The sequence below is a fragment of the Protomyctophum bolini genome, assembly GCF_963924005.1.
Source record: "Protomyctophum bolini genome assembly, chromosome: 2".
In the NCBI taxonomy this organism is placed as follows: Eukaryota; Metazoa; Chordata; class Actinopteri; order Myctophiformes; family Myctophidae; genus Protomyctophum; species Protomyctophum bolini.
The window spans coordinates 37460392-37486783 of NC_137863.1; the positions used below are offsets into that span (position 1 = coordinate 37460392).

A 26392-nucleotide genomic window follows, 5' to 3' on the forward strand; every position below is an offset into this window, starting at 1 on the left:
TGAACTGAACGAACTTTGCTTACTCCGAAAAAAGAAAACTACCCCTCACATACTGTACTTCTATCTCAAAGGCCTTTGTGTCCTCAATTTGAATGATTCAAAACAAGTGTCACAAGAAAAAGTGTTTATAGAGTTTTAATCCAGTGGGTAATAATGGGATTTCAACCACTACAACACAAAACAATGTGAAAAGACGTCTACTGTCAATTATTTTCATAGAAAAAAAATGTTACATACTTGCTTATTTAGGTAGAAAAAAAGTAAATGTTTACTGTGATAAAAAACAAAATGTGTCACTGAAAACAAGTAATTGCTCAGGAACATTACAATTTCCACGTGTTGTAGAATATTACATTACAGTACTGAGCATTGTTTGTGATTAATCTCTCGCCAGGTTGTATGACAACCCAGCCTTTGACAAATCAAGTCCATGAAACCTTACACAGGCATCCCATGGCGTATTTTAAGAAAGAAAACACGGTCATGAGTACAGTCAGTGTGGCTTTGCCCGACTGGCCTCTCACTGCCATTATAGCGATTGTCATGTGTGGTCACTTTAACAGTTTTTTTCCTTAGAAGTCATTTGAAATGATTCCAGGAAGGATCAGTCATACTTTGAAGGGGTAGCCGTGCAAGTAGCGCAGCAAAGGCCTAGGGAGTGGCAGCTGGTCGGGACGATCCGAATGCGTGTTAATGGTGAGCCGGGTGAGGTGCTGGAGGGAAGGAAAGGAGTGCGCCGCCTTGTACACGCCCTTCTTGAGTTTTAACACCACCGATGTGTCCTGGATGGCTTTCAGGCAGGGCTTGGAAGGCTTCTCCTCTGCGTTCCGCTCCTCCACTCTCCTCCCTGGTCCCATGTAGTGCTGCACCAGACTGGGCACGTCCGGGAACGACATAAGGCTGGGCCGGGCCGGGGAACAGGAGTCCAGTAAAAACTGCGCCCCGCTGTATTGGATCCGTATGCTGGTGGGACCCCGTACAGTCCTCACAGAGAGGGTCAGCATATACTGAGGGTGGCTACTGTCCCGTACCAAGAAAGACCCTTCCGAGGCCTCCTGCAGAGCAGCATGGGCCTGGGCTGCTGTCACTGCTCCCCAGTACCATCCTGTACACACAGCGACATACTGTATTTAAATACTTGACTCTGATCAAGACAATCATGCTCTTTACACTGTGTAGTAGACTAGCCTACTATACATAATGTAATGTAATCAATGTGCTATTTACAGTGTCGATTTAGCTGTATTAGTATTATAATTAAAATAATTAACTCAAGTAATTCTTACACTTTCAGAGTTAAATGGTGTACATTTTAAATGAACACTCCATATTTAGTACTAAAATTAAATAGAATATTTTTTTTCAATTTTCATATGAACTATTATTTGAACAACGCCTATCCAGCTAAATCGTAAGAAGGCAGACAAAACAAGTCGTACTGTACCTGAATTTTCTAGATAGCAAAAATTGCTGGCAATTGCTCGCAGGTCCTTTGTGGGGTCCCAGGCTGGAGCCTGGCTGCTTTGGAGACAGTGTTGTGCAGAGACGGTGCCAGCCCGCCGTTCAGTAGATGGACCAGTGGGCAGGATAGACCTGGGCCTGGAAACACAATAGTTTGATCGATGAGGATCAGTGGAAGAGACACAAAGCCACCTTTGTCTATACCAGTGGACGGTTCTCTAACTTTTTTAATTAAAAAAAGAAAAAAAGTTAAAATGTTGTTTTTCAAGTGATACAATTTGTCTTTATTTTATTAATGGTCATTAATAATCAATCAATCAGGTATAATCAATATATTGTTCACACTTTAAATAAAAATAGGATATCGTCAGAACCGGGTCGGTTCACCTCTTAGAGTATACTCTAAGGTTCACCTATAGTCCTGACTTTGTTCAATGTTGAATTCGCATTCCATGTAGGCTACCGAAGTAAGCCTAGCCTACTATAATGTATGGCGCTTTGTTTAATTTTAATTTCAGAAGAGTCTCTAAACAAATCTAAATGGATCAGGATAGAGGCTATTCATCCCGGCGGCAAACACAAACAACATTTACATAGATGGCTAACGAATAACTGACGTACGTCAATAGATACATAGGCCTACTTTATTTTATAATAGATTACGATTTTATCCTGAAGAGGATATAACCTGTGTAGGAGGACTGAGACACAATGTCAACTTACCCTTGAACACACAGAATCATGGTGTCTTGAATCCGGAATCCGATGTATCAGATTACTTATTCCACAGAAATGTACACATTCGCGACTAAAAAGAAAGACTCAGGACAAATATTCCCCTCTACTATATTTTAGCCTAGAAACAACACAAAGACAAAGAGTGTCGTCAGTCGTCCGTATCCAGAATCCAGGTCTACGCTAATAGCCTGCTGCCTGTCTCTTTTACTGAATTTCCTACAGATTTAATAAATGTATTTAAAACAAATACAGTATAAATAATAAGAAAATGAAAAGAAGAGCAGCAGTGTGGAGTGTGTTGTCTGTCTTCTAGAATTAAATCCAAATGTGTGAACTGAAGGACGGCGAGCGTGTAGGCTTGGCATTTAAAAATCACCAATTCCTAGAATTCTATTCTGAGAACTCTTCAGTTACACCAGCGGCTCTGACGTCACTAGAGGAGACGCACTGACTGACTCCTGTTCAACCGCGCTCGTGGTTCTGTTCTGGTGGTCAACCGACCCAAAACACTGGGGGGGAATGTTTGAAGCTTTAATTCATGAAACGCAAATGAGCCAATACAGTCTAGAGGTTTTCAACTTGTATGACACATGGTGTCGTCGTGTTTTGCTCCGGTCTAGTCTAGTCTAGCCATTCTCTGCGCCTTGCTCCCATGCTTCCAGTGAACCGGCGCTCCCAGGAATCGCGCTGTAGCTTTCCTCTTATCCACTTTCCAAGAATCGCTGCTGGTTGATCTCCGCCCACTGTTGCTCTGGCCTAGCCTACATTCTGAGAATTCACCGCCTCGCCATTAAGATAATGGGAATGCACACGGGCTATTTCCAGTAATATAGATTTCGTTTAGATGGAAAAATACAAGATTTCTTGGATATATTTTTGTCTTGAACTAATTAAATTGGACAAATAGGCAGCTGTGTTATTACTCAAGAAGAGGGAACAAAAAGTTCCAGTATGTACTTTTAAAATGTATGTAACTTTTCACATTTTAAAGCATTTGATATTTTGATTGTTTCCAGTCTTTATCCCCATCTTTGTACCCAATCTACTTGGAAACATATCCTAACTGTTTTTCATTTAATTAAAGTAAACAAAGCTGTTAGGGTCAGCAACCCTCCATACCTGTTTTCAGAGGATATGACATAATTGGAACCCGAGATCCTCAGGTGAAAAAAGGCTGTCCAATAAATACATGCCGATCTACCTTGTAGAGATTATTTTTTGTCAAAGTTATTGACAGTGTGCTGAATCACTGGCAATAGCTGAACAAAATATTTTCTTTTTCTTGAACTAATTATATTGGACAAATAGGCAGCTGTGTTATTACTCAAAAGGGAACAAAAAGTTCCATTATGTACTTTTCCTGAGGCAGTGAGGCCTGGGCAGTTAAAATGTATGTAACTTTAAAAAATGTAAAGCATTTGATATTTTGATTGTTTCCAGTCTTTATCCCCTGGGTGATTGGGAATGTCAGTTTGTTGATCGTCACAAAATCTGGGGGTAAAAAAATCTTGTTCATGTTGTCATTCCAGGAAGTGGCCGGTTAACCATGGTCCATTTGTCTGTGTATGCTACGGCTGGACTATGAATGGGTCTTTAGGCTTTAAATACTGTAACGTAACATCATGTTTGCATGTGGGCTATGTAGACTGTGACATAAGTAAATTAGTAGCCTTAAGCCATGTCTTTCTGTAACTTGTACAAGTACATTCTTCAGCCATGATGACGTACACCCTCTGGACATGACACTAGTATGCATGTTACAGGGACTTCCCCAATCCAACCCTTATGAGTGCCAAGCAGGGAGGCATCGGGTTCCATTTTTATAATCTTGGCCAGGGGATTAAACCCCAACCTCCCAATCTCACTCTAACCACAAGGCCACTGAGCTGGTCAGACTACTATCTTAACCACTAGACCAAAGGGATATCCCCATGAACTGGGGGAGACATTAGACTATTGAGGCCACCAGGGAGAGGCTCTGAGCCACTGCTACACATACACAGCATAGGCAAGGATCAGGATGCTTTCTGGGCCTGCCCTGACCCCCCTTCCCCCCCTCCGCCTCACTCACTACAGGAGATGTGGTTGCATCACACCGATGATCTTATATCCTCTTATTATCTTACACATGCACACAATAAACCAGACCGAATCGATCCCGTGCGATATTAGTCTGGTTTATTAACCAGGCTACATCACAATAACATTATTGATGCTAAAGGTGTGGTGGTAACAGATGAACGGTTCTGATACGTCTGGGAAGACAAGACAAGATCGTCATGTTCTTGCCATATATAGATAAGCCTCAACTGTCCAACAACGCACCACAGGGAGTTTTGACTGGTCGCTGTGTCAAGCGTCCTCTCTTTGAACGTCTGTCTCTTTGTTTATCTCGATCACATACCACCACTCGCGCTGTCCCACTCGGACAGCAGTGATGTAGTACTAGTCATCCAGATAAATATGAAACATGTTTGAAATGTATCTCTGGGTGGCCCCGATCATCTGTGAGCCAATCGGATGTAATGGTTTTAAGATATACTCATGCCAGATTATCGCTCCCGGTCCATTTTGTCCTGACCCAAAATCGCAATTATCCCGTAGTGTGAGCCTACCATTCTGGGCGGGAACACCTTTTGGTGTTTTACCGATTCAGGACGGGAACCCCTTTGTTGCTATGTACATTATATATATAGCAAAATACATTATTTTTTTTAATTGAAATTTTCAATCAATCAATCAATCTTTTTTTCAGACCCAGGGAGATCCATATCACAAACAATACAATATAACAGGAAATACAAAATAGAAATAAAGATAAAAAAAAGAAAATTTAGGTCAGTATTTAGAAGGCATGCATTTTTAGAATCTGAATCAGTCCTAAATGGGTTAAATGACTTGGGATGGATTTTATCGGCTCTGTGCATAAACCTCAAAACCATGCCAATCCGAGGTACACCCTGAAAAAAGGGACTGTCCTATCATTTACATTAGTACTTGCTAGGCTTGTACCATCCCTCAACAATAAACGTGTTAGTACCATCTACCTGACTGTGTTTTGATAATGTGTTGTTAGATGAGGAAACCCAAGGCTAATGGAAAATAGTCATATTTAATGGCACAAATTCATACATCAAACAGCAACAAGGTATGTCGGACACAGTCTGACCTATACTCCCGATAATAGGTATACAGGTATGGGAACTAGCTAATCTAGACCACCCCACACAGAATTTACAACAAGATTAACAAGAATGATGCGTCTGGAGGGGACATGCACACATGCAGCAGGCCAGCAGCAAATTAGGATCTAACTCCCTCAGCTGCTTTTCCCACCCTCGTACTACAGCTCTCCACTGTTCTTTAAAAATCTAAATGTACCGGTAACATAGACCAACTACAAAGGAACCACCATCTCTTAATTCATCATTGCTTTTAAGAGGTAGTCTGCATGGGGTGGGTGGGTGTAAGTTAAAAGTCAGTGTGCACACAGATATCATATTTGTTGTTCTGGCTTCAGTCACAGTTAGCTCCAGGGGCGACCGCCTGTCCATGAGAAACACAAGACTCCTCTCTCATCATCTTGCTCTCATCATCAGCAGATAAAGGACCTCTCTATCACTACCTCTTTAACAGGAACCTCGCCTTACGACCTGCTACACATCTTCACTGCTGGCAGCTTAAGTGGCATGTGAATGATACCTACCCCAGATGATGAGCGCAATTTAAAGACAAATAGCTTGGCAGAGCTGTTGCCAAATATCCTTTCAGCAAGCTCTGCTCCCCACAGACTGCCGCTCAATAAGCGCCTGCGCCAGCAATCAAGTGCAGTTTAGACTGATCAGCTCTGACAGTGGCCACAGCCTAGGTCAGGTCAGATGAAACCTATTAGTGTTTGATTAGAGTCATATCGCCTTGGTAGGCAACTACAACGCACATACTGATGTCACCCTTCTGCAAGTTTCCACACACTATGCCTATACGATTACACACACACCACAAAAGCCATACGTTTGTAATTTGTCACCTGGTCCTAGCCTGAGAGGCTGAGCGATAGACAAACTGACAAAGATAGACAAAAAGGTTGAGGTACTGAAATGAAGTCCCCAATGACGACCTTTTGCGTGACCTCATAAACAACTTGCATGAGCACTTCCAGAACAATGGAGGATCCTCCCAGTTCCACATTATTGCACTATAAAAAAAGAAGAACCTCCCGTAGTTATTATGCAAAGAGTTTGACACTGTTTGTGAGATCAGGATGGTAAAACAACTAGGGAAATGCCATGTAAATCTATGGAGACTGTAGTCACCTTGGTGACTTGTTTCTCACTAATCCGAATCACTGTCAGACTTACACAACTTTAGCACCACCATCAGGACTGCCTAGCCCACAATGCAAGTTGAGAAAGTTTGGAAAAGAACTGGACCTATATGTGCAAAGGTTTTGGACATAGTTTTTCATGTGTGGGAAGACAGATATTCTGATTGGGAAAATGATTACAAATACAATAGGGACACCTACATCTATGGATACCGTCTGATGGCATCAACTCCTTGCACATTGGTAGAACATTAGCCAAACACAGCAGATACATGTAACAAAATGTGTTAGGTTGTGAGCTTGTAGATCTACTATTTCTGACAAAGAGATTTTGGTGTAGACAGAAAGAAAAGCACAGAGTCTCAGGACAGGTTCTGGTTGACTTATCGTTTTACTGAGGTTAAGGTTAGGAATAAGGTTTAAAGGTTAGGTTTAAGTTTACTGAGGTTATATTTAGGTATACCAGGCTGAGTAGTTCTGCCGGCCTTACGCTGTGTTTTGAGGCGAGCATTTTGTTATTCGGTTTAAGATTTTTCACTGCTAGCATGATAGAAGCATTTCTTTATTTTGTTCATTACATGGTTTGCCCACTTCTAATTTGTGCTGTCTGACCCCCACGTATTGTGTTTATCCAAGTAAGTAGATCGAAGAGGCTTATTGTCGGTATCAGCCAAGAACGCGGGAGTCTATCCCTGTTGTGTTACAATGCGCCAGACCCCTGGGAGATGGATCGCTGAGGTGCAGCGCCACACCTACCATCAGCTCCCAGTATACTTACCTCACAACCTTGCTGCACCGTGCTACTTATACACTGAGTTGGCGGTGTCCAGGATGGAACGCATGACCTCGTGCTCCAAAGGCGAGAGCTCTACCGACTGAGCTACCCGGACACAAATTAATTCCTCTATTCTATTCCATCGATGCATCTGTGAGATGGAGGGTGACTGATTTAAGCAGTCACACCTGGCCTGAGTCAAACTAGAACTGAACTCAGAGCTGGGTGTGGCTGCGCACCTGTTGTGCATGGACTTGATTAAGGCACAACAGGTCAGTCATCTCCACAAACACTCAGGAGATAGCTTCTGTCCGGACAGTGGAGAGCTATCGCCTCTCCTGTGTAAAATAATATTATTGTGTATAATTCCCTGCATATGGAGGAATAAAGCTACAAACGTCATGTATGTTGTGTCCTTCCTTGCCCTGGGTAGTGACTAGTCACTCATAGCATCTATTTTACGCAAGCTGGACACGCCCTGCTAGCATGTGTTGTGTCGCCTCGCCTAGGCCTGTCAGGCTGTCACACAAGGTGGCATTTGCAGTACCCGGGAGACGTCAATGCCATTCTTCACTTGTGTGAAGTAAGGGCCGCTCTTATAATCACATTCCATCACATTCCGTCCTCAGTCAATCAAATCATCACATTCCGTGGTACAAACACACACAGCTGTGCATAGGAGGGGGCTAGCGCTGCTCAAAAATAAGTTGGACTTATTTTTCCATCCTATTCAAACCACCACCCACATGCCGTTAAGAGTCTTTCATTTCAGCAAGTGATCCTGGTTAACATTGTGGAGAATATATGCAACTCTGGCCTGATTTTGTGTTCCCTTTTCATGTGTACAAGAACAACATCACTTCACACACTTTATAAATATATGATTCCACAAAGCAACAATGCTCCCGAGTCCTGTGACTCCACACACTTGTCTCTTGTTTGGTGGCTGATTTTGAAAAGATGAAGGCAGAAGGTCTACAGAGGAAGGGTTGTACCGTTCTACAGGTGCATTCTCACTACACCTTCATCCAGGCTACTCTATGTGGACAGCTCCACCAGCCCCAGAGCTGAAATGGCAAATGGCACTTTACAATTCCCATTGAACAGGCCAATACAATGCTTTGCTGCATCTAGTACATATATACTAATAATAAGGTAGAGGCAATAATTGCGACCTCAGGTCATTTACTATGAAAATGTGCATTTCCCGTCAGTCCGTCCGTCCATCACCCCATACCATATATGGTCATGCCTCGTGGCATCATCAGGGATGGAGATCCCTGATGTCATCAATATTAACCCCATATGCTGTATGGGAATGACCATATATGCAGATCCCGGCCTGATGTCATCAATATCGGCCAGCAACTCTACATCTGACCTCAAACCCTTAGATCTCTATCTGTGGAGCTGACCTTTTCTGACATTCTACATGTTGATTCTTCGCCATCCGTCCTTCCTCTTCGATGACACCCTTTTGACTAACCCTGTCAATTCAAACTCTAGACGGGTCCGCCCCAAAGTTATTAGTGCAGCTGTGCCTGGCAGCCGGCGAAAACTAGAGTTCTCAACAGGCCCGAAAATTAAGGCCCTACCTGGGCCCTCATCAAACCCTGTACACTCAAGTCACTGTCCCCGCTGCCACCCTCAGATCTCCATATATGGAGCAGACCTGTTCTAACATTCCATATGTTGATCTGCCCTCATCAAACTCAAGACACGCTCCATATATGGCCCGTACAGAATTAATTCTATATGTTGATCTGACCCCCCATGCCAAAGTGCCAGTGCTCCAGCGCCCAGCAGTCTGCCGTCACCCAGGCGGATGAGGGAGAGGGCGCTTCCCGCCCTCAGGGCGTCTTACTGGTACTATGAACTGATAAGGAACTCAGAGTATAAATTAGGATTTTATTTGGAATTACTTTGGAATTTTTGATTTGTTTTATAAACAAGTTTGATAGAAAACTTTAACTGGAGGAAGGACATGAACAACACACGAGAATTAAACAATTGTATTATTAATCGTGTTAAAGTAGACTATATTGTAAACAGCAAATATAGCAACTCAAAATAGTATAGAGTATAAAGGTATAGAAGAGCCAAAAGCATTAACTTCACATTGATGGGGCATTCCGACTCATTTCTACCAGTCTCCAACACCGAATATTTTTGTTTCTTCCTTTACTACGTTTGAATTGCCTTATTGCTTGTTTAACATCTTAAAATGAAAATAAAACAACCCTGAATCTTACTGTAGTATACCTTCAAAGGTTCCTAAAACACATTTGCTGAACGACCAGTGAAGGATAGTCAACGTAAAAATGACACAAGAAATCCATCTACTGCATGTGCCATTCACTTAATAAAAGGCAACAGTTTGTACGGTGACATGGGATTATAGAACAAGGCTGGACTGAATCTGTGGACAATGATGACGAGAAGAAGGCTTTGGCCAGCTCTAGCTGTCCAGTTTGGACTCCCCTGTCGCCTTGATAATCCGCTTGTGTCCCCTTTTCCCCGCTGGGCCGCGGGGCTTAGCGAAGGCCTGTTTGTGGACATGTTGCTTGGGATGGACCTCGTCATACAGGAACTCTTCTGTTAGCTCATCTCCGTTGTCAATCTCCAACTGTATACGGATACAGACATAAGGATTGAGAGTAAACATGCAGATTCTCCCTTGGCACGCAGAAGAGGGGAGGTTCATGCACCCCTGACCCCAGTCCCCGGCCTTGACTCACAAATCCAACAGGCTCCTTATACATACATATTAGAGGTTAATTGAATATGCACAAATGAAACCTTCAGTGGATCATTTAGAGTTTGTATCAAGTCAATCTAAATAGAAGTTGGGAATACCAGAAATTGGGAATAAGACAAGAAATGCATTTGCTACAGTTGCGCTAACACTACTGGCTGCGAATATAGCAACTATAGCAAATATATGTATTTCTATTTTTGTTCATTATGTTTTTTCCCCACCATCTATTTTGCATGCCGAGAACCTCCCACTGTTGATGCATCCATTTATGTATCTATTTTACCTTTTTAGCAACCTCCAAATTGTAATCTTTCTCCACTTCTTCCAGCAATCGACTCTTGCAGGTGGAGTAGAGCATCCTCTCCTTTATGCTACAGCTGTACCCTGGCATGGAGTAGATGAACACTACACACAGAGATGGGACAGAAAGAAAGACATCATGGAGTAGATGAACACTACACACAGAGACGGGACAGAAAGAAAGACATCATTGCAAAGCCATGCGCTCAGCTGCCTGCGAGTTGTGCATATGGTTATAGCATGCTGTCAGATGAGAGGTTATGTCCTCAAACGCCTCTCAGTAATTTGAAGTAATGTTGAGGACAGTTGGCCATGACCAACTACATTCTCAATGTGTGGTACAGTATGGCAGTGGTTTGCAAGCTATTTTGAGCTCTGCGCCACTAGCATATTTCGAATATAAATCATCGAGGAGCACCCCACCTCACCTCCCCAAAACAATATATATTTATTATACAAGTTATATACGTTTTTGTATTCATATTTAACATTAAGAATCTTAAGGTTGTTTTTGTGTGATTAATTCACATGAATTAAAAACAAATACTAAACTCCACAGAACACAAATATAATTACTTTCCAAGATGAGGTAAATGTATCACTGCCTATGAACAAGAACACCAAGATTGTTTAATTCATCACACACCCCATGTGTACTGTGTAGTGTGTAAGGACCTTTAATAACAGATTTATTATTGGTTGCACGCTGATCTTGTACATGGAAAATAGCTAGATAGCTAGATATACATGTTGCGCTGCAACGCACTGTGAGCTTGTAGATCTGCTATTTCTGGTGCGTGACACCATGCGCAACACCGTGCACAATGAAGTCAGTATTTAACAGTCAATATTTAATTTTCAACTTTTATATAGTTCAAAATGTGTCTTAAATTTGAGGTACTTCATATTAGTTACTCCCCACACATTGCTGTGTTGTCACTGCTGTTGTGTCCAATGACTCACCTGCCAGTGAGTAGAAAATATACTAGAGGTTCGGGCGGAAAATGTGTTTTGTTTGTGATGAGACGTGGAGACACGTGAAGGTGGAAAAGTGGATGGTTGCCTAGCCAGAACCATGAGCTATTTTTGTAGCAAGTTGGGAGATAATTGGATAACTGATGTTTGTAGGCTGCATACAGCCACATACATACAGGCTGAAACTTTTTCCCATGGACCACCTGTAATTATACCATGGACCACTAGTAGTCCAGCTGTGAACCAATGGTCGAGAAACAGAGCAGTATTGTAGTGGAAGTGAGAGGTGTTTTGCGAGGACAGTGACAGTGAAACACAGACAGGGACTGAGGACGTACCAACAGACTCCAAGTGATCCCCCTCATGGGAGTGTTTGTAGAGGAAGAAGTGGTATCTGGGTGTGTCTGTAGGAACTCTGCGGGGCAAGTCACGGGTTTCTGTAGGGTTGGAGTGGACCAGCTCGATCGTCTCTTTTTCAGTGTCCAACCTCTGAAACAAAATGTAATAAAATAGAAGAATGTCACAAATATATCATATAAATCAGTGGTTCTCAAACTTTTTAACTTCAAGAAACCCAGTTTTGTGTGTATTAGTCTGCAGACCCCCATTATGACTCCAGTTATGGGGGTTCGTGGCCAGGGCAATGTTACTCTGTGCTCGTTCAGGACACTCACCAACTGAACGTAGTTGATGCGCTTTTGAGCGAGTTGCTGTAAGGCTCTGCTGGCTGTTTCCTGAAGCGGAAATGCAAGCCCCTGAAGAGTCTGATGCTTACTTTCAACGCTGATCTCTGTCTGTACCTGTAGAGGGCAGTGTGCACACAGAGATACATCAGTTCAAGTCAATTCAGGCAACTGAGGAAGGACAAAAAGTGTTTAACACTGAAAGTGTCTCAAGAGCTTTTGGATATGATAAACAATTGATTGGAAGTGATGAATCAAATCATTTACTAAAATGGAACTAAGTTGATATAAAGGATCTTTGTGGGGTTCTCTCTCCTGATTGGATGAAATTGGCATCCTGACCTGAAAATGTATTTTATGTTTACCAAAGAGCTGGAGACAGAGACAGGGAGACCCATCCATGTTACTGAACAAACACCGTCACTATCGGTATCCAGAGGTTCCCAACCACTGGTACTAGTATCACTGGTAGTACTTGAGCCCCCCTCTGGTGGTACTCAGAGGAGACGCCCCAGAAAAGGGGAAAAAAGACTAAAGTGGACTGAAATATTACTACAGGTAGTAGTTCTGACCAAGCAATTGGTTGAAATAAGCTCTCCAGCCGTGCTGAAATGAGCATGACAGCACACCTAGCCGTTAATAGAAGATTTGAGAACGGATTAATCACATTAGAAATATCACCAGTTGTGCTGATTAGCGATTAGACAGAGTTTTGTCAGAGCAGCAGTATTATTGGCTTAGCAATGGAACAAAAAGGGCAGGTCTACGCTCCTGTATTTTAACATGAGTTATTATGGTGGTACTTGGAGAGCCACATATTTTCTGAGGTGGTACTTCAGTACACAAAGGTCGGGAACCAATGGATAGAGCTTTAACATTTTAACAAAGAAATATCAACCACCTTTATTGACAACAAATGACTCACCTGCCTTACTCTGGCCTGGTAAAGCAGCAGTAAAACAAACAAATATATATATATAGTCAATTGCCTAAACATCTGACACGGGTGGTTGCTTCAAATACTCAAGTACGCATAGCATTTGCTGAAGGACAATGACAACAACACTGACAGGTTGACCTCTGACCTCTGTGATCTTGATGCGCTGGAGCTCCTGCTCGGCTGCCGTGAGCGGGGCGGGAGCAGAGCAGGACGACACGTGACGCTGGTAGCCCAACAGACTGATGTCCTCCTAGTGGTGACAGTCCAAACAAGAGGGGTTTGTGGATCGGCTATTTCCAAATAGCCGATGTACAGTAAATGAAATGGTTAAACTGATGCTACAATGTTTTTTCTGGGGAGACCATCTGGAACTCCCTCAAGGGCCCCTGGGGGTCCGCGGACCCCATTTCGAGAACTCCATAAAGTCATACATATACATTTAAATGCAAGAGCGGTCATACTGTAACTTAATAGTCACTATATGTAATTGAGCTTAAAGGGAAAAGTTGAACATTTTCAATCTTATTTTCGTATAATTGGTTATATATTTATTAAGGAAGGGGTGAATGGGTAGAGACTCAGGCTGGATGGGTAAAATTTTTGGTCTCAGCTATGTGTTGAGGTGTCCATGAGCAAGATAGTTAACTCCTAAATCCTAACTGCTCCCCTGAGCAGCCATCAGCTGGGTGAAGTTGAAAACAGATTTGACACTTTCCCTTTCCCACCTTTATGTCTACTTGCTCTGTGTCTCAGAGGTTGGCTGTGGACAGTTGAGAAACCTGTCTACCAGATGATGTAGTTGGACATCATCGATGGGAACGTTTCTGAAATGACCACAGCTCACCTCTGAGAAACAGAGTGAGTAAAATGAAATTGTGCCATCTTATGAGCATAAGTAATTACCAATTATATAAAGCAGATACGGTTGAAAGTCCTATATACTTCAACATAAGACAAATAGGGAAAATAGCCAATATACAAGCTCACAACACGCTGCAAGGGTACGCACTGTAAGCTTGTAGATAGGCTATTTTTGAAAATATTAAAAAAGAAAAGTGTTGCCATAAACACGTGCAGTAAACATCTATTCTGGTTCTAATTGATGTCTGACCTCGACCGTTCCGAACAGCTCGTCCTTCACATGGCCACCTCCAAATTCTTTCTTCACTGTGGCCCGGGTAGCCGCATACAGCATCTTTTGTCTCACCTGCAACCCACATAAGGTAAGGGGCATAGTTTTATGTACAGCATGTCATCGCAAATTGAACAACGAACAGAGACTGAACATGCTGTCAATTATGGCCATTGAATCAGACCTTTCCAGGAGTTGAACTCCTGAAAAAGATATTATACCTTTCTGCCTTTCGGGGATGGGGGGATCTGTGGCATGTTTGTGCCTAGGCTAGGGCCTGTGGCAATGTTAATCCATCCATGTAAAGGTGGTTAAGTCTGTCTGTGGGTTTTATAAATATTTAACCAATGAAGTATTAACAAGAGCTTGTGACCAAATGAGAATTACATTGGATGCATTGGAGCACAGGTTTTCTTCTTTCCTTTCAAGAAACGTAACAGCTTTGGACATACAAGGTTTATAGCCGACAGCCACAACATAATGCATAGGCCTGCTGTGTATCTACACGGCAATTTAGCTTGAATGTGAGCTGTGAATGAGAGTGTAACTAGAAAAAGTGGGGGGCGATTGCAGCCCAAGTGAGACTTCAAGGCAAGCAACACATCACTCTTCCATGGGAGACCGTAACGCTATGAAGCAATAGCACTGGGCATAATGGGCAGGATAAGGGATCCCGTAAAAGCAATGGCATGTGGCACAGTGATTGGTTTAATTATTGTAACGCCCAAACCACACCTATGCATAATGTAACGGGTAACAGAGGTGTTTTAGGGATTTAGACAGGTAACCAAATTACCAACTTTAGTGCGGGGACACCCCTTCCCCACTGCTAAATCCCCAAATACTGTATTTAGAATGCTCGAACAAAATGGAGCCCATAGTGTGTAACTATTTGCGGGATTTTTGGACAGAATCTGGAGGAGTAATATAAACAAATGTGTTTTTCAAAAGTTGTGCCTCCTGGTGGTGCTATAACAGGCCGTTCTGGATCATTTGGGGCAGAGGTTCATCGTTGGTATCCGGGGAGTGTGTGTGCAAAGTTTGGCATTAACCGGGTTAACTTTGCCGGAGATTAGCTGTACACAGACGGACAGACACACGGACGGACGGACGGACGGACGGACGGACGGACGGACACACACGGACGGAGTGCAAAACATACTCTCTCCCCATGCCTTCGGCCTGGTGGAGACAATCACGTGTACAGTACGTACTGGAGACTCTTCAGGAGACCATGACATGAAGATCCACTCGTAGCCCAGTGAATTCTGGGTGTCGAGGCGATAGAAGACATAGCAGGGCTCCTGGTCGTCCAGGAGGGGAAGCAGGAAGCGGTCATAGTCCTGCTCCCAGCTCCTCTCTGGCTCTCTGGAGGCACCCAGCACCAGCTGCTCTGAAATGCAGAGCAGCACTCATCACATACCTTATACCCACGTGAACCCCAGCATCCATATTCTGGGTGAAATAGAAGATCTACAAGCTTGTAATTTGTTTAGCTTGCTGAATCATGTTTTGACCTTGCCTGAGTTAGTTTTGTGCCGTATATTAAAGTAAAACCTAAGACAAATTAAATAAAATACATACAGTATGTATTGTGGACCAAAGGGAAAGAAAGAAAATCCTAAGAGACACACATTAAATGTGTGGTGGTGAAGGGGATGCTCAGCTGAAAACCTATTGTAGCAGTGTACCATTACTCCTTTCTATAGTTTAAGATTACCTCACTGCCACTTTTTGAAAGAAACTTTTTGAAAGAAACACATCAACATCAACAGCAAATGAGGTCAGGGATGGCATTGGGGACTATAGAAGTTGATCATTTAACATTTTCCAGAGGAAAAGAAACTCAGCAAGTAAAGAAATTATATTACTGAGTTTGATGATTTAACCAGTAGATGATGTCACATTGTCACTAATATTACGCAGGACATGTTTCATCTATATTCTCAAAACTGAGTCTCAGTGACACAGCATTCTAGATTTAAAAGATTAATTATGTTCTCAGAGAACATAATTAATCTTTTAAATCTAGAATGCTGTGTCATCTCATATTTTAGAAAAACACGTGCGCACAAACACGCATGCGCACGCACGCACGCACGCACGCACGCACGCACACGCACACACACACACACACACACACACACACACACACACACACACACACACACACACACACACACACACACACACACACACACACACACACACACACACAGTGTAGACTTTTCTACACAAGCACACCAAGTATAGTTTCGCCCAATTGTTAAAAAATAAAATCTCAATGACATCATCCCTCAGTCCTTGTTCTTCACCTCATTCACCCGCCGCCCGTCTCATCTTTCACTTCCTCTGGTATTTAGTGGCGGCGCTTAGCCTGGATCAGTCTCGACACTTCAATTAAGAATTTAACAGGTCAGATCTGTAGCTCTTCGGAATGCAAAGGTCAACTATGGTCTAAAGTTATTCATGGGTTAAGCTAAGATTGACAGATTAAAGTGCTGTCACTGGAAGCGCTTGATTTTCTCTCAGCACGGGTGACCCACTGACTGACTCCATATAAACATACCATCAGCATTTCTCTGATTGTAACCTGTATGGGTGAGTTACACTACACTCTTCTTGATTCTTCTGAACACAGAGAAATATAACATTCAATGTTTCTTTATTGTTCCATCTTGGGTAGCCTACTTAAGAGTGAAATTAATAATAAGAAACATACTGTATATAGAACAACAATGAAATAAAAAAAGGAATAGTGAAAGTTAGCAACAGTGTTAAACGGTTTGATCACTGGCCCTATCACTTAATATGACGTCTGTTAACCTCCACACAAACATTCACAGAATCCTGCGTCTGATGCCCTTGTGGGGTGCAGGGGGATTTCCTGACACTCTCGGGAGCAGTAGCTATTCTGAGCCCCGACACATTCCATCTCTCTGCACGGACACATACTTTCCATCGGGCATGCTCTGTCTCTCCCGCTCTTCACTTTGCAAATATTATACACATAAACCATAGGCTGCTAGAAACACAAGTGGCATACCAACGCCAGCAAGTCACGAGCAGTGATGAAATAGGACAGAATGATCTTGTTTCTTTTACTAACACTGGCATGATGAAAATGTGTGTCGCTGGACAGCGACACACCATGTCACCATGTCCAAAAAAAGAAAATAGCCTAGACAGTCCCCGAGTAGCCTACTTCAGTAAGGGTGTACGACAGACCAGTAGCCTACTTCAGTAAGGGTGTACGACAGACCAGTTACCATCTCCTTTGAGACAGTCTGATGCTACACTCAACGCTACATGCAAGTCTGTCTTTGTACTGTAGACTCAGAGCCATCTAATAGAAGAGTTACAGCCTGGTCACGTGGTTCATGTTCTCGCACGAGCCCATAGACTCCAATGCATTCCGTAAACTTCCGGTAGTCCCTATGTGGAGCCTTCAATTAGGGACAAACCAATAGAAGTCTATGTAGAAGAGCCGCCATTGGACTGGCCCCATGAAGTGAACGGAGTTTGCGTAACTCTGTCTATACTCTATGGCTCTGTGTAGACCTAATCATAAATAACCTCAACACAGATATTAAAGACAAGAAGACATATTTTGAAATATCACAGAGACCACATAAAAAAAGGTCCACCTTTCACAATATCAAACTGCCCACACAGTAAAATCCTGTAAAAAATATTCAAAACAATTTAACCAAATTATATTAACCACTTAATCCCTTTTCAAAGATTTTCAAAAATACTGGTAGCCAATATACACTATAGTACATGCTTGCAGCATGTTGTCAACTTGTAGATCTGCTATTTGGGCTCCCCCCCCCCCCCCCCCAAATATTTCTGCCTGTACTGACATTCCCAAAATAGGGATGCCAGTTTGAAAGGTGTGACGCAAGCTATGACATCACTAGACAAATGTCTAGAAACCGCCCTTGTACCGCAGTTTCCAATTTATTTAGATGACCCAGCTGGCACCGGGCCCATGTGTGACTTGTGTTGCTCAACAACAGCTGCCACATGGGACAGTTATGGTTATTTCCCTCCACTGTAACTGTACATCTAGTGGTCTACGATACTGATATTAGGTTCATACAAGGGCAGTTAATCAACAGTGCAACAGTTAATCAAAAATAATTATCAATTATACAAAATAAAAATAAACTTGATTTTTATCAAATAATACATTTTACGAAATAAGTAAGATCTGGTAAGTACCAGATCTAAAAGATCAGCTTGTAGATTGATTGGCTATCTTCTACTCTTTTTGTGCAACACGGTTGAATGATAAAGAATAAAATGATTAAAATCAATTGAATCAATGTATTAAATAGAATAATCACTAGTAAGCAGACAATTGATAGTGCAGCCCTAAATATACACATCATTCAATCATGATTATCTTGAGTTGTGTGCCTGGAGTTGTTGCATCCTAGAGCTGTTTATTAATCTCATTTCAGTCTATATGTTTCTGTGATTGGGATATGGGAAAGTTAAGACTCAACAACTTGATCCAGTGACCACAATGTTGCACAAACAAACGTTCTGGGCTGGCAACTGAATGAATGTTGGGCATGCAGTCATAACAACTTAAGAGACAGCAGCTGACCAGCAGATTGTGAAACTAGTGTTTTTGATCAGTTGTACTTCACTCAGACATGGAAGCATTTCTACGTGATGATGTTTAATACACATTAATTTATCTGAGTAGAAATGGACCTGAAAGAATACATACATTAAATGGTGTGTAAGGGATATGTATATGTTAGAATAGCTAGTCAAAATGTTAAATAGCTCTATATTCTCATTGTAATCAGTGCTACGTATAGAGTAGAGATGCACCAATGTGGAAATTCTTGGTCGATACCAATGTTTAAAATAACAATTTAGACGATAGCCGATACTGATACCGATATTAGCTCATTTCATTATTATTATTGCATTACTTTTGTGCCAGGGAAACAAATACATCTTCATTATAAGAAATAACTGTTCAGAATCTACAGCTTGGTAGGCTGCAGATAACGAACACCAACATAGCCAGCGCAAAATGTATCAACAAAAGATAAATATCGGCCAATGCCATCAGTTAATGTCAGCTTCATTTGCCAATATGTCGGTGCATCCCTAGAGTATTTGCTCAGTAACCCCATCTCTCCAGCTCTTTAGTGAACAGGAAATAAATGTTCTTTGAAACAAAAATAAAGAAATGAGGACACTATTTGTTATCTCTTCCAAATGGATGAAATTTGTATCCCACCAAAATATATATTTTTTTTACCAGAAAGCATAAGATCTACAAAATGATCTTTTAGTGCCCATTCCTATGCCCTAATGAATTACATTTTTATAGCGCTTTTCCAAGTGCTCAAAGCGCTTTACAATGGTTCATTCATTCATACATTGGGAGGTGAAACGGCGAACAGTCGACGCCAGCGTCCTCACTTCCCACATTCACAGACCAATGGTGGCAAGCTTACACCGACCAAATCATTGGAGGCAATGTAGGGTTTAGTGTCTTGCCCAAGGACACTTCGACATGTGGACAGGAGGAGCCGGGATTCGAACCGCCGACCCAGGGATCATTGGACGACCTGCTCTACCTCCTGAGCCACAGCCGCTCTACGTCTTGATAAATTGAATACAGGAAACTTTTTGTGTTATGCCTGGTAATAAAGATCCATCAATTAAAACTGCCACCAGCCCCACCATTCTAGGCCTGAGTCATGATCAAATTAGACCCGAGTCACTCACCGTCTTCGATCAGGACCTGGATGAGGCGCACACCTCCACCTCTTGCCCTGGCCAGGAACTCCCTCAGTTCCGGCGTCACCACCAGTACCAGAAACATGTTGGGTCAGCGAGACAATCTGTTCCTCTCGCCGCCGAGTGAGTTTCCCAGGGGAGCTCAAGAAACACAGGAGGGAAGAGGTGTTCTAGAGGGTACAGAAGATCCACAGAACCAAAACCACAGGTTGAGTCCAGTCCAAAGAAAGAAGTTCCACAGTACACAGATTCTTGTTTTGGGGGGGGGAGTTAATTCTGTCTGGCCTGATATTAAGAAAAATAATAAATAAAAGTAAAAAAATAAATAGAACTTGTGACTAAGCACTGATCTGAATGTGAGAGTGAGTGTGGGCTCTTTGAGAGTGACAGTGTGACTGAGAAGGGACACACAGCTCTAGTAACTAGGGCAGTATCATGTGCACAGAGGGAACCCGATCACCGCTTTCCCAAATTTAGCTGCCACTGCCTCTCCAGCCTCGGGTATTGGCCTTCTAAAACCCCCACCCCACCAGCACACGCTGGCAAGGAGGAAGTAACTGCTGCTGACTGACCTGCATGTGCAAACCTAGCTTTTGAGCCCCTGACCCAGTGATAGATACAATGAGCTCAGAGCACTGTGATGTGATACTTATGTCTAGACTTACGCAGCAAGGTATGGTCATTACTTTAATGAGCATCTTTATAATAGAGGTGCAACACTTAACCCATTAATACCCGAGGCCTGCCGCCTAATGCCTTCTAAAACGTTTTTCCCCCCTGAATACTCGTGTTGTAGTGCTCAAACAAAATTAATGTCAAGGTTCCTTTTTCAAGAGCAAAACTAAATCAATAAATGATTGCAATTGAGTGAGTCTGATAAATGTTCTCCGTCACCAATGCAAGACTGCTCAACTCTGGTCTTGAATTCCAGTATAAACGAGCAATATCTAAGGGTAATATATAAGCTGTATGGCTAAATTCGAATATAGCCCAATCAGCGTTTTCCGTGCAAGAATAATGCTTGGAATGGGTTCAGAATCATGAAAACCCTCTAGTTTGGCCATAACCACTTGCCCAAATGTGCTGACCTCATCACATTTGTGATGACAGCTATGGCCGGTTTTAGCCCAAGGAGTGTTTTTCATGCAAATCTAATGCTTGGAATGGATTCAGTCATGGATAGTTTGTGTCACATGCTACTTAAACTTTAAGTAGCATGTGTACATTTCGTTATGCTTAAAGCATAACGATAATTAGAACATTTTGCCTTAGATTGGATGTTGATGGTACCCCAACTTTCAGCAGCTGTCAAAAATTCCCCTAGGTTGGTTGAATAGAAACCCATGTGGGATATGTTAGTAGACACCTTTACAAACACATTGGTGAAGACATTTCTTGGTAAGAAATGTATTCAGATTTGACATTCATCGGATAATATTCCCTGACTATAAGTACTACTTGGCAGTAATAAACTAGTCATTTACCCAGGGATGAGCACACCTAGTCTGGATTTGGCCAGACTCATAACATGGATTCACTGAAGCTTCCTCCCCGAAAGTTAGCGTCAGTGAAATCACGTTATGAGTCTGGCCAAAGCCAGGCTAGTGCACACCACACCTATGTGCAGACTTAAGACAACAACAAATGCTAATAAACATCTTAAATAAAAAATTCTGATCAATACAACAACCCACTGAGGAGAAAAATGAATGAATGGCCATAAAGTCAATGAGCCTTCTCTCTGCTGGCGTTGGGTTAGGGTGAGTTGGCGAGTCCAAGCACACCGACTGGTCAACCCACTGAGGAGCAACGTGGATGAAGGCTAGTAGGATGGTCTGCATTTCTAAAAGCACAGTTGTCACAATTTCACAAATAAATCAAATTGACATGTTGTATCTTACAAAGAAAACATATTTAATGTTAAATACATGTATAAAAGTTGGTGGAAAAAAATGACATTTTCTGCACTTATTTACAATAAACAATGAACATGATACATTTAATGTGAAAATCAAACATCTGATCTGGTGACCCCTACTGGGCTCTTTCTTTGCATTTAGTCTCCTAAGACCGTTTTCTTTGCCTTGCTGTTATCAGTTATCAGTCATCAATCGTGGGGAGCCAGAATGCCTGCAGAGGACGAGAGAGTGTCGTTAGGTTTGTACCTAGTCGTGCGAGTTCAAGTCATATTAGATCAAAACAGCATGTGTGTGCATGCATGGCCTCTATATTGTTGGCTCACCATGTTTGAACAGGCACTTGCAAATGTCATGAACTTGGGGTTGAACTGTAAGCAGGTGACGGGCCCCGTGTGCTTCCCATCCAGTAGAGCCACTTTCATGCCGCTCTCTGCGTTCCAAACATGGATCTTTCCATCCTCAGAACCTGGAAAACAAAGAACCAATTGATATGTAGATATTAAATATAAATAATGGTCACAGCCATAAGAATTCAAATATACGGTAGTCATAAAAGCACAATACATCACAAACAAGTTTATTCAGTGCGGCCAAGCACAATTATTTTATTAATACCTGTACATCTTGTTTTTATTTAAAGTTTCTTGCAGTTTTTTGTGTTGTAAAACATGAAAAGCCTATACAGTCGTATATAACTTACATTTGACTTACCAATCATTACAAATTGAGAATCAGGGGTGAAGGATGCCTCTAGTGTTACAGCTTTACTGTTATTGTAGCCCTGTGGGAAACAAAGCATAATTGTGAGCATTAATGGCATCAGTATAGAATTGATGGTTAATTCTGTAAACGCTTGGTCTCAGGGAAGGTGCAAGTCTACAACTATATCCTATTCCAATGTCATTCATGAGGACACTTCCTTCCTTAACTATGACTTTGCATTTGCAATTTATCTTCTTGCATTATTAGACATTACTTGCCACACCACCATTTAACTGCTCATACATGTTTGAGTATGTGACAAATAACAACATGAATCTTGAATCTAGATTTGACAGGCTGTCAAAGCAACATGATTTAGGTTGTATGAGACTATATGCCTTTGCCTCAAATAACAAATCTTTCCACTGGCCGTTGTGGTTTTATGTGTCGCTATAAATGCGAGTGATCTCTTACCCCAAAGGAATGTAACACAGCGCCCTTGAAAGCATCTAAGAGGCGAAGGGCTCCCCCGTTGGTAGCCAGAAGAATGAGTTTTCCATCATTGCTGAATTTAAGTCCTGTCCACTCACATGTGCGATCATATTGGAGCTTAAAGGTTGCAAAGGGACCCTGCAAAAAATAAATGTATGTCACATTAGCTCAGTCAGTAGCATGAAGCAATTTGTTTCCCGTGTTAAATGTGTGCCCATAAGACTGTAGCTGTGATTAAAGGAGCCAGGCGCTTCCCTAAATTACTTTCACTGTTGGCGGCTTGAATGAATACAAGGAGAATTTACATTTGCATAACCATCCTTTACGGTGAACAAAAATCCAAAAACTAAGAATAGCGATGAAAGACAAGAAAACTGGGGGAAAAATAGGGGTCAAAGATTAATAGCAACACAGTTTAAATCCCGTATCCATGTCCTCAAAACATTGCTTTTTCTCTGAAACTTTGTTTAAAACACTTCCAGGCTAAATCCTCTTATGACCAAACGATGCACATGCCCAAGCTTTTTCCTCGCTCGTGCACTAGACAGTTTACACAGGAACTTCGGGAAGTAGTATAACATTTATATATCAGCTTAAAAAGCAATGTTTTTGAAGTATATGACAGAGTTAAAGCATGTTATACATTTTTGATAAAGTTTTACTGTGGATAATCTTGTGCCTCATTTTAGTCTTGTTTTTCAACTTTTCTGTTTGTGATAGTGATACAAAACAAATCCTTGTATTGAATCCAACATTGTCATGTTTGGGGGTTAAGAACTCTAAGGGCTTATACACAAAAAAACTTCACTTGTCCTTATAGCCGGGATATGGCTAAAATGACAATCGATGTTTGAATCCATTAACTAAATATATGGTCAAAATCCTTTCTCACCTTGTCAAACGACCGCAGGTCATAAAGTTTAACCATTTCTGAATTTATTCCAGCTGCAAAAATGAGACCCTCTGGATCAAACGAGCACACTGGTTTGCCCTGTAGGTGCATCAGACCCTGAAAGTGGCAATGAAAGAGTACAGCTTTACACAAGATGCTTATGCTCACTGATGAGAGTTCAGAGTTCAGACATAACAAATCACACTAGAATGGGATGGAGGGAAAATTAGGAAACTTGCCTGACAGTTGGGAGACCGGAGATCCCATAGCCTTATCGTTTTATCTAATGAGCCGGAGATAAACGTGTCATCCACAGGAGACATGGACAGTGATGTGACTCTAGATAAGTGAACACAAACAAACGGTTAACGTAATTTATACTTCTATGCATGCCTGTGTCAGTCACTGAAACTCCATTTTATTTTATTTTGCAGCATATAACCCTTGTGAACTATAAACATCACTTAATGTTAATTCATCACTCCTCACCTTTTGTTATGCCCAGGAAAGTAGCGGATGTATTTGTTGTCGTGCAGCGAGAGGTACCGGATAGTGTCTTGAAGAAACAACACAGAGTTAAGGACAGGAGATAAAATTATAGACATTTTACATGATTATATAAATTGTACACACACACACACACACACACACACACACACACACACACACACACACACACACACACACACACACACACACACACACACACACACACACACACACACACACACACACACACACACACACACACACACACACACACACACACACACACACACACACACACACACACACAGGACAGGACAGCACAACACAACACAAAACTGAACTGGTGTCCAAAATGTTACGGGCAGGTCAGAGGAGTGGACTCAGCCCTGGGCAAGGCAGTCACTTGTACAGTTAGCTCCTGTATGGGGCAGAATCACAGACCCTCAAACTGTACAAACAACTACCTCAGACCAAGGTGAGCAGCATGTCCAAAACAGAAGTCCTCAGGGGTCCTTCCTGCCTGTATCCAGCATCTTGGTCCATTGTTTGCACCCCAAACTCAACCACTTAAACCCTCTAGTCTTAGTAAAACGAACGATCGAGTTTCTCTGTACATGCGCCGTTCCCCCGAACTACACCAAATATCTTCACCAAAAATAGCCAATCTACAAGCTCACCAAGCATTGCATTGTGAGCTTGTAGATCGGCAAATGTTCCTCCCAGAATGGAGATGCTGGGGTTCAAGGGGTTAAAAAGTCACATAAACATGATTTATGAGGCTACAAAAAAGGCATGGTAATACATCATTATCAATATAACATACCATCGATTTTGTTCGAGCTGTAGACCACTGTGTTTGCTGCATGTGTGTATCTGATGAGATCCACTCCATACTTTTTACTGTAGAGTGTTCGTTTGGGCCTGCAGAATATTAGATTTAGTTAAGAAGAGGAAGTGAATACATTTAATATGAAAATATTACATTCCTATCAATACATTCTACCAGCAGATTTGCATGGAGTTGCAGTGGCGTTCAAATACAATATTATCAAAAGGATATAAACATTAAGGCAAGCCAAAAGAAAACCAAATAAACGAATAAAAAGAATACTACTTGAATTAGAAACTACAGCTAAAATAAAAACACGTCTTTAAGTCTCAAATCACATGAAGACCTGCGACTATCTTTCCATCCAAGCCGCGGGGATCAGGTAGAACACAGCCGGGGCTAGGCTATCACCAACAGCAGCCTGGAATTTAACGCAAGACCGGGGCCTCTGCTGTGTCCAGCGGGCCTTACTGGAAAACTGGACCCCGTGCGATGTCTTTTTGCTTCAGCACGAAATTAACAGATCTACAAACTACCATCGCGTCACAGGGGGGGCGCGTTGGTAGCTTGTAGATCTGTCCTTTTTTGGGAGGTGGGGGGAGGCGATAAAAACGAATCTCATGACGAGGACGATGGGTTAGCTAGCGAACGTGAATGCGGTGACATTATTTAATATTTAGAATGTAAAATCCACTCGTACTTTCCCTCCTGGCAGTCGTATAAGACCAGGGAGTCGTCGTCGCTGCTGGATATGATTGTTTCACCGTTCGAGCTGAAGTCAAAACAGTTGATTTTGTCTGAATTCTCCCGGAAAACCTTCGCCACCCTGAAACTCCGCAGCACATTGTCCGTCAGCTTCATGTTGGCCTGCTGTGAGGTGGGGGGGCGCAGCCAGCCACTACTACTACTGCTGCACTCCCTCGCTAAAAATGTATTTTTTAATATACTATTGTAATTATTATTTATAGAAATAAAAGGTGGTGCTGCAACTAAACGTATCTTATGTTAGATTATTTCCCAGTTTAAAGACAGTAAAGAAAGCCCGCCTGTGGTTGTGCGGGATAATAAAACACAGAAAGAAAAGCACCGCCTTTGCAACATTTGGTAACGCGCATATCCTTCTTCCTCCTCGACGGTCTTGGCAGAGGGTCTTGGTTGGCGGGTTGCGCCTCTGAGCCGCGCAGACACTGCCGCCTACTGCACTGGCA

General features: G+C 42.2%; 3 protein-coding genes across 3 annotated transcripts; all 3 read right to left on the minus strand.

The window, feature by feature from the left end:
* Nucleotides 1-119: 119 nt before the first annotated feature.
* cisha (cytokine inducible SH2-containing protein a) lies at nt 120-3005 on the minus strand. The gene is made up of 3 exons (XM_080787459.1): nt 2185-3005; nt 1445-1599; nt 120-1105 (listed from the first exon to the last, which is right to left on the minus strand). Exons 1-3 carry the CDS (start codon nt 2202-2204, stop codon nt 609-611), a joined length of 672 nt encoding a protein of 223 aa, XP_080643585.1. The 5' UTR covers nt 2205-3005; the 3' UTR covers nt 120-608.
* A 6187-nt stretch (nt 3006-9192) lies between these two features.
* Nucleotides 9193-20261, minus strand: twf2 (twinfilin actin binding protein 2). Its single transcript, XM_080777305.1, has 8 exons — nt 19850-20261; nt 15301-15479; nt 14066-14161; nt 13100-13204; nt 12006-12131; nt 11670-11820; nt 10340-10461; nt 9193-9924 (listed from the first exon to the last, which is right to left on the minus strand). The coding sequence occupies exons 1-8, from the start codon at nt 19944-19946 to the stop codon at nt 9757-9759; spliced, it is 1044 nt and encodes a 347-aa protein (XP_080633431.1). The 5' UTR covers nt 19947-20261; the 3' UTR covers nt 9193-9756.
* A 1490-nt stretch (nt 20262-21751) lies between these two features.
* wdr82 (WD repeat domain 82) lies at nt 21752-26297 on the minus strand. The gene is made up of 9 exons (XM_080776336.1): nt 25885-26297; nt 25179-25276; nt 24356-24422; nt 24106-24205; nt 23867-23983; nt 22957-23112; nt 22492-22561; nt 22104-22246; nt 21752-21991 (listed from the first exon to the last, which is right to left on the minus strand). Exons 1-9 carry the CDS (start codon nt 26043-26045, stop codon nt 21962-21964), a joined length of 942 nt encoding a protein of 313 aa, XP_080632462.1. The 5' UTR covers nt 26046-26297; the 3' UTR covers nt 21752-21961.
* Nucleotides 26298-26392: the final 95 nt, after the last annotated feature.

Excerpts from the sequence above, each read along its gene's own strand:
- cisha (XM_080787459.1), bottom strand. The coding sequence starts at position 2,204 with ATGATTCTGTGTGTTCAAGG. Across the intron at positions 1,600-2,184 it reads ATGATTCTGTGTGTTCAAGG|GCCCAGGTCTATCCTGCCCA; the intron begins GTAAGTTGACAT and ends TTGTGTTTCCAG. Across the intron at positions 1,106-1,444 it reads TTGCTATCTAGAAAATTCAG|GATGGTACTGGGGAGCAGTG; the intron begins GTACAGTACGAC and ends CTGTGTGTACAG.
- twf2 (XM_080777305.1), bottom strand. The coding sequence starts at position 19,946 with ATGTTTCTGGTACTGGTGGTGACGCCGGAACTGAGGGAGTTCCTGGCC. Across the intron at positions 10,462-11,669 it reads GGATCACTTGGAGTCTGTTG|TGTTCATCTACTCCATGCCA; the intron begins GTACGTCCTCAG and ends CTCTGTGTGTAG. Across the intron at positions 9,925-10,339 it reads ATTTGGAGGTTGCTAAAAAG|TTGGAGATTGACAACGGAGA; the intron begins GTAAAATAGATA and ends ATCCGTATACAG.
- wdr82 (XM_080776336.1), bottom strand. The coding sequence starts at position 26,045 with ATGAAGCTGACGGACAATGTGCTGCGGAGTTTCAGGGTGGCGAAGGTT. Across the intron at positions 23,984-24,105 it reads TCCGGTCTCCCAACTGTCAG|GGTCTGATGCACCTACAGGG; the intron begins GCAAGTTTCCTA and ends TGCCACTTTCAG. Across the intron at positions 22,247-22,491 it reads TTCTCAATTTGTAATGATTG|GTTCTGAGGATGGAAAGATC; the intron begins GTAAGTCAAATG and ends TTTGTTTTCCAG.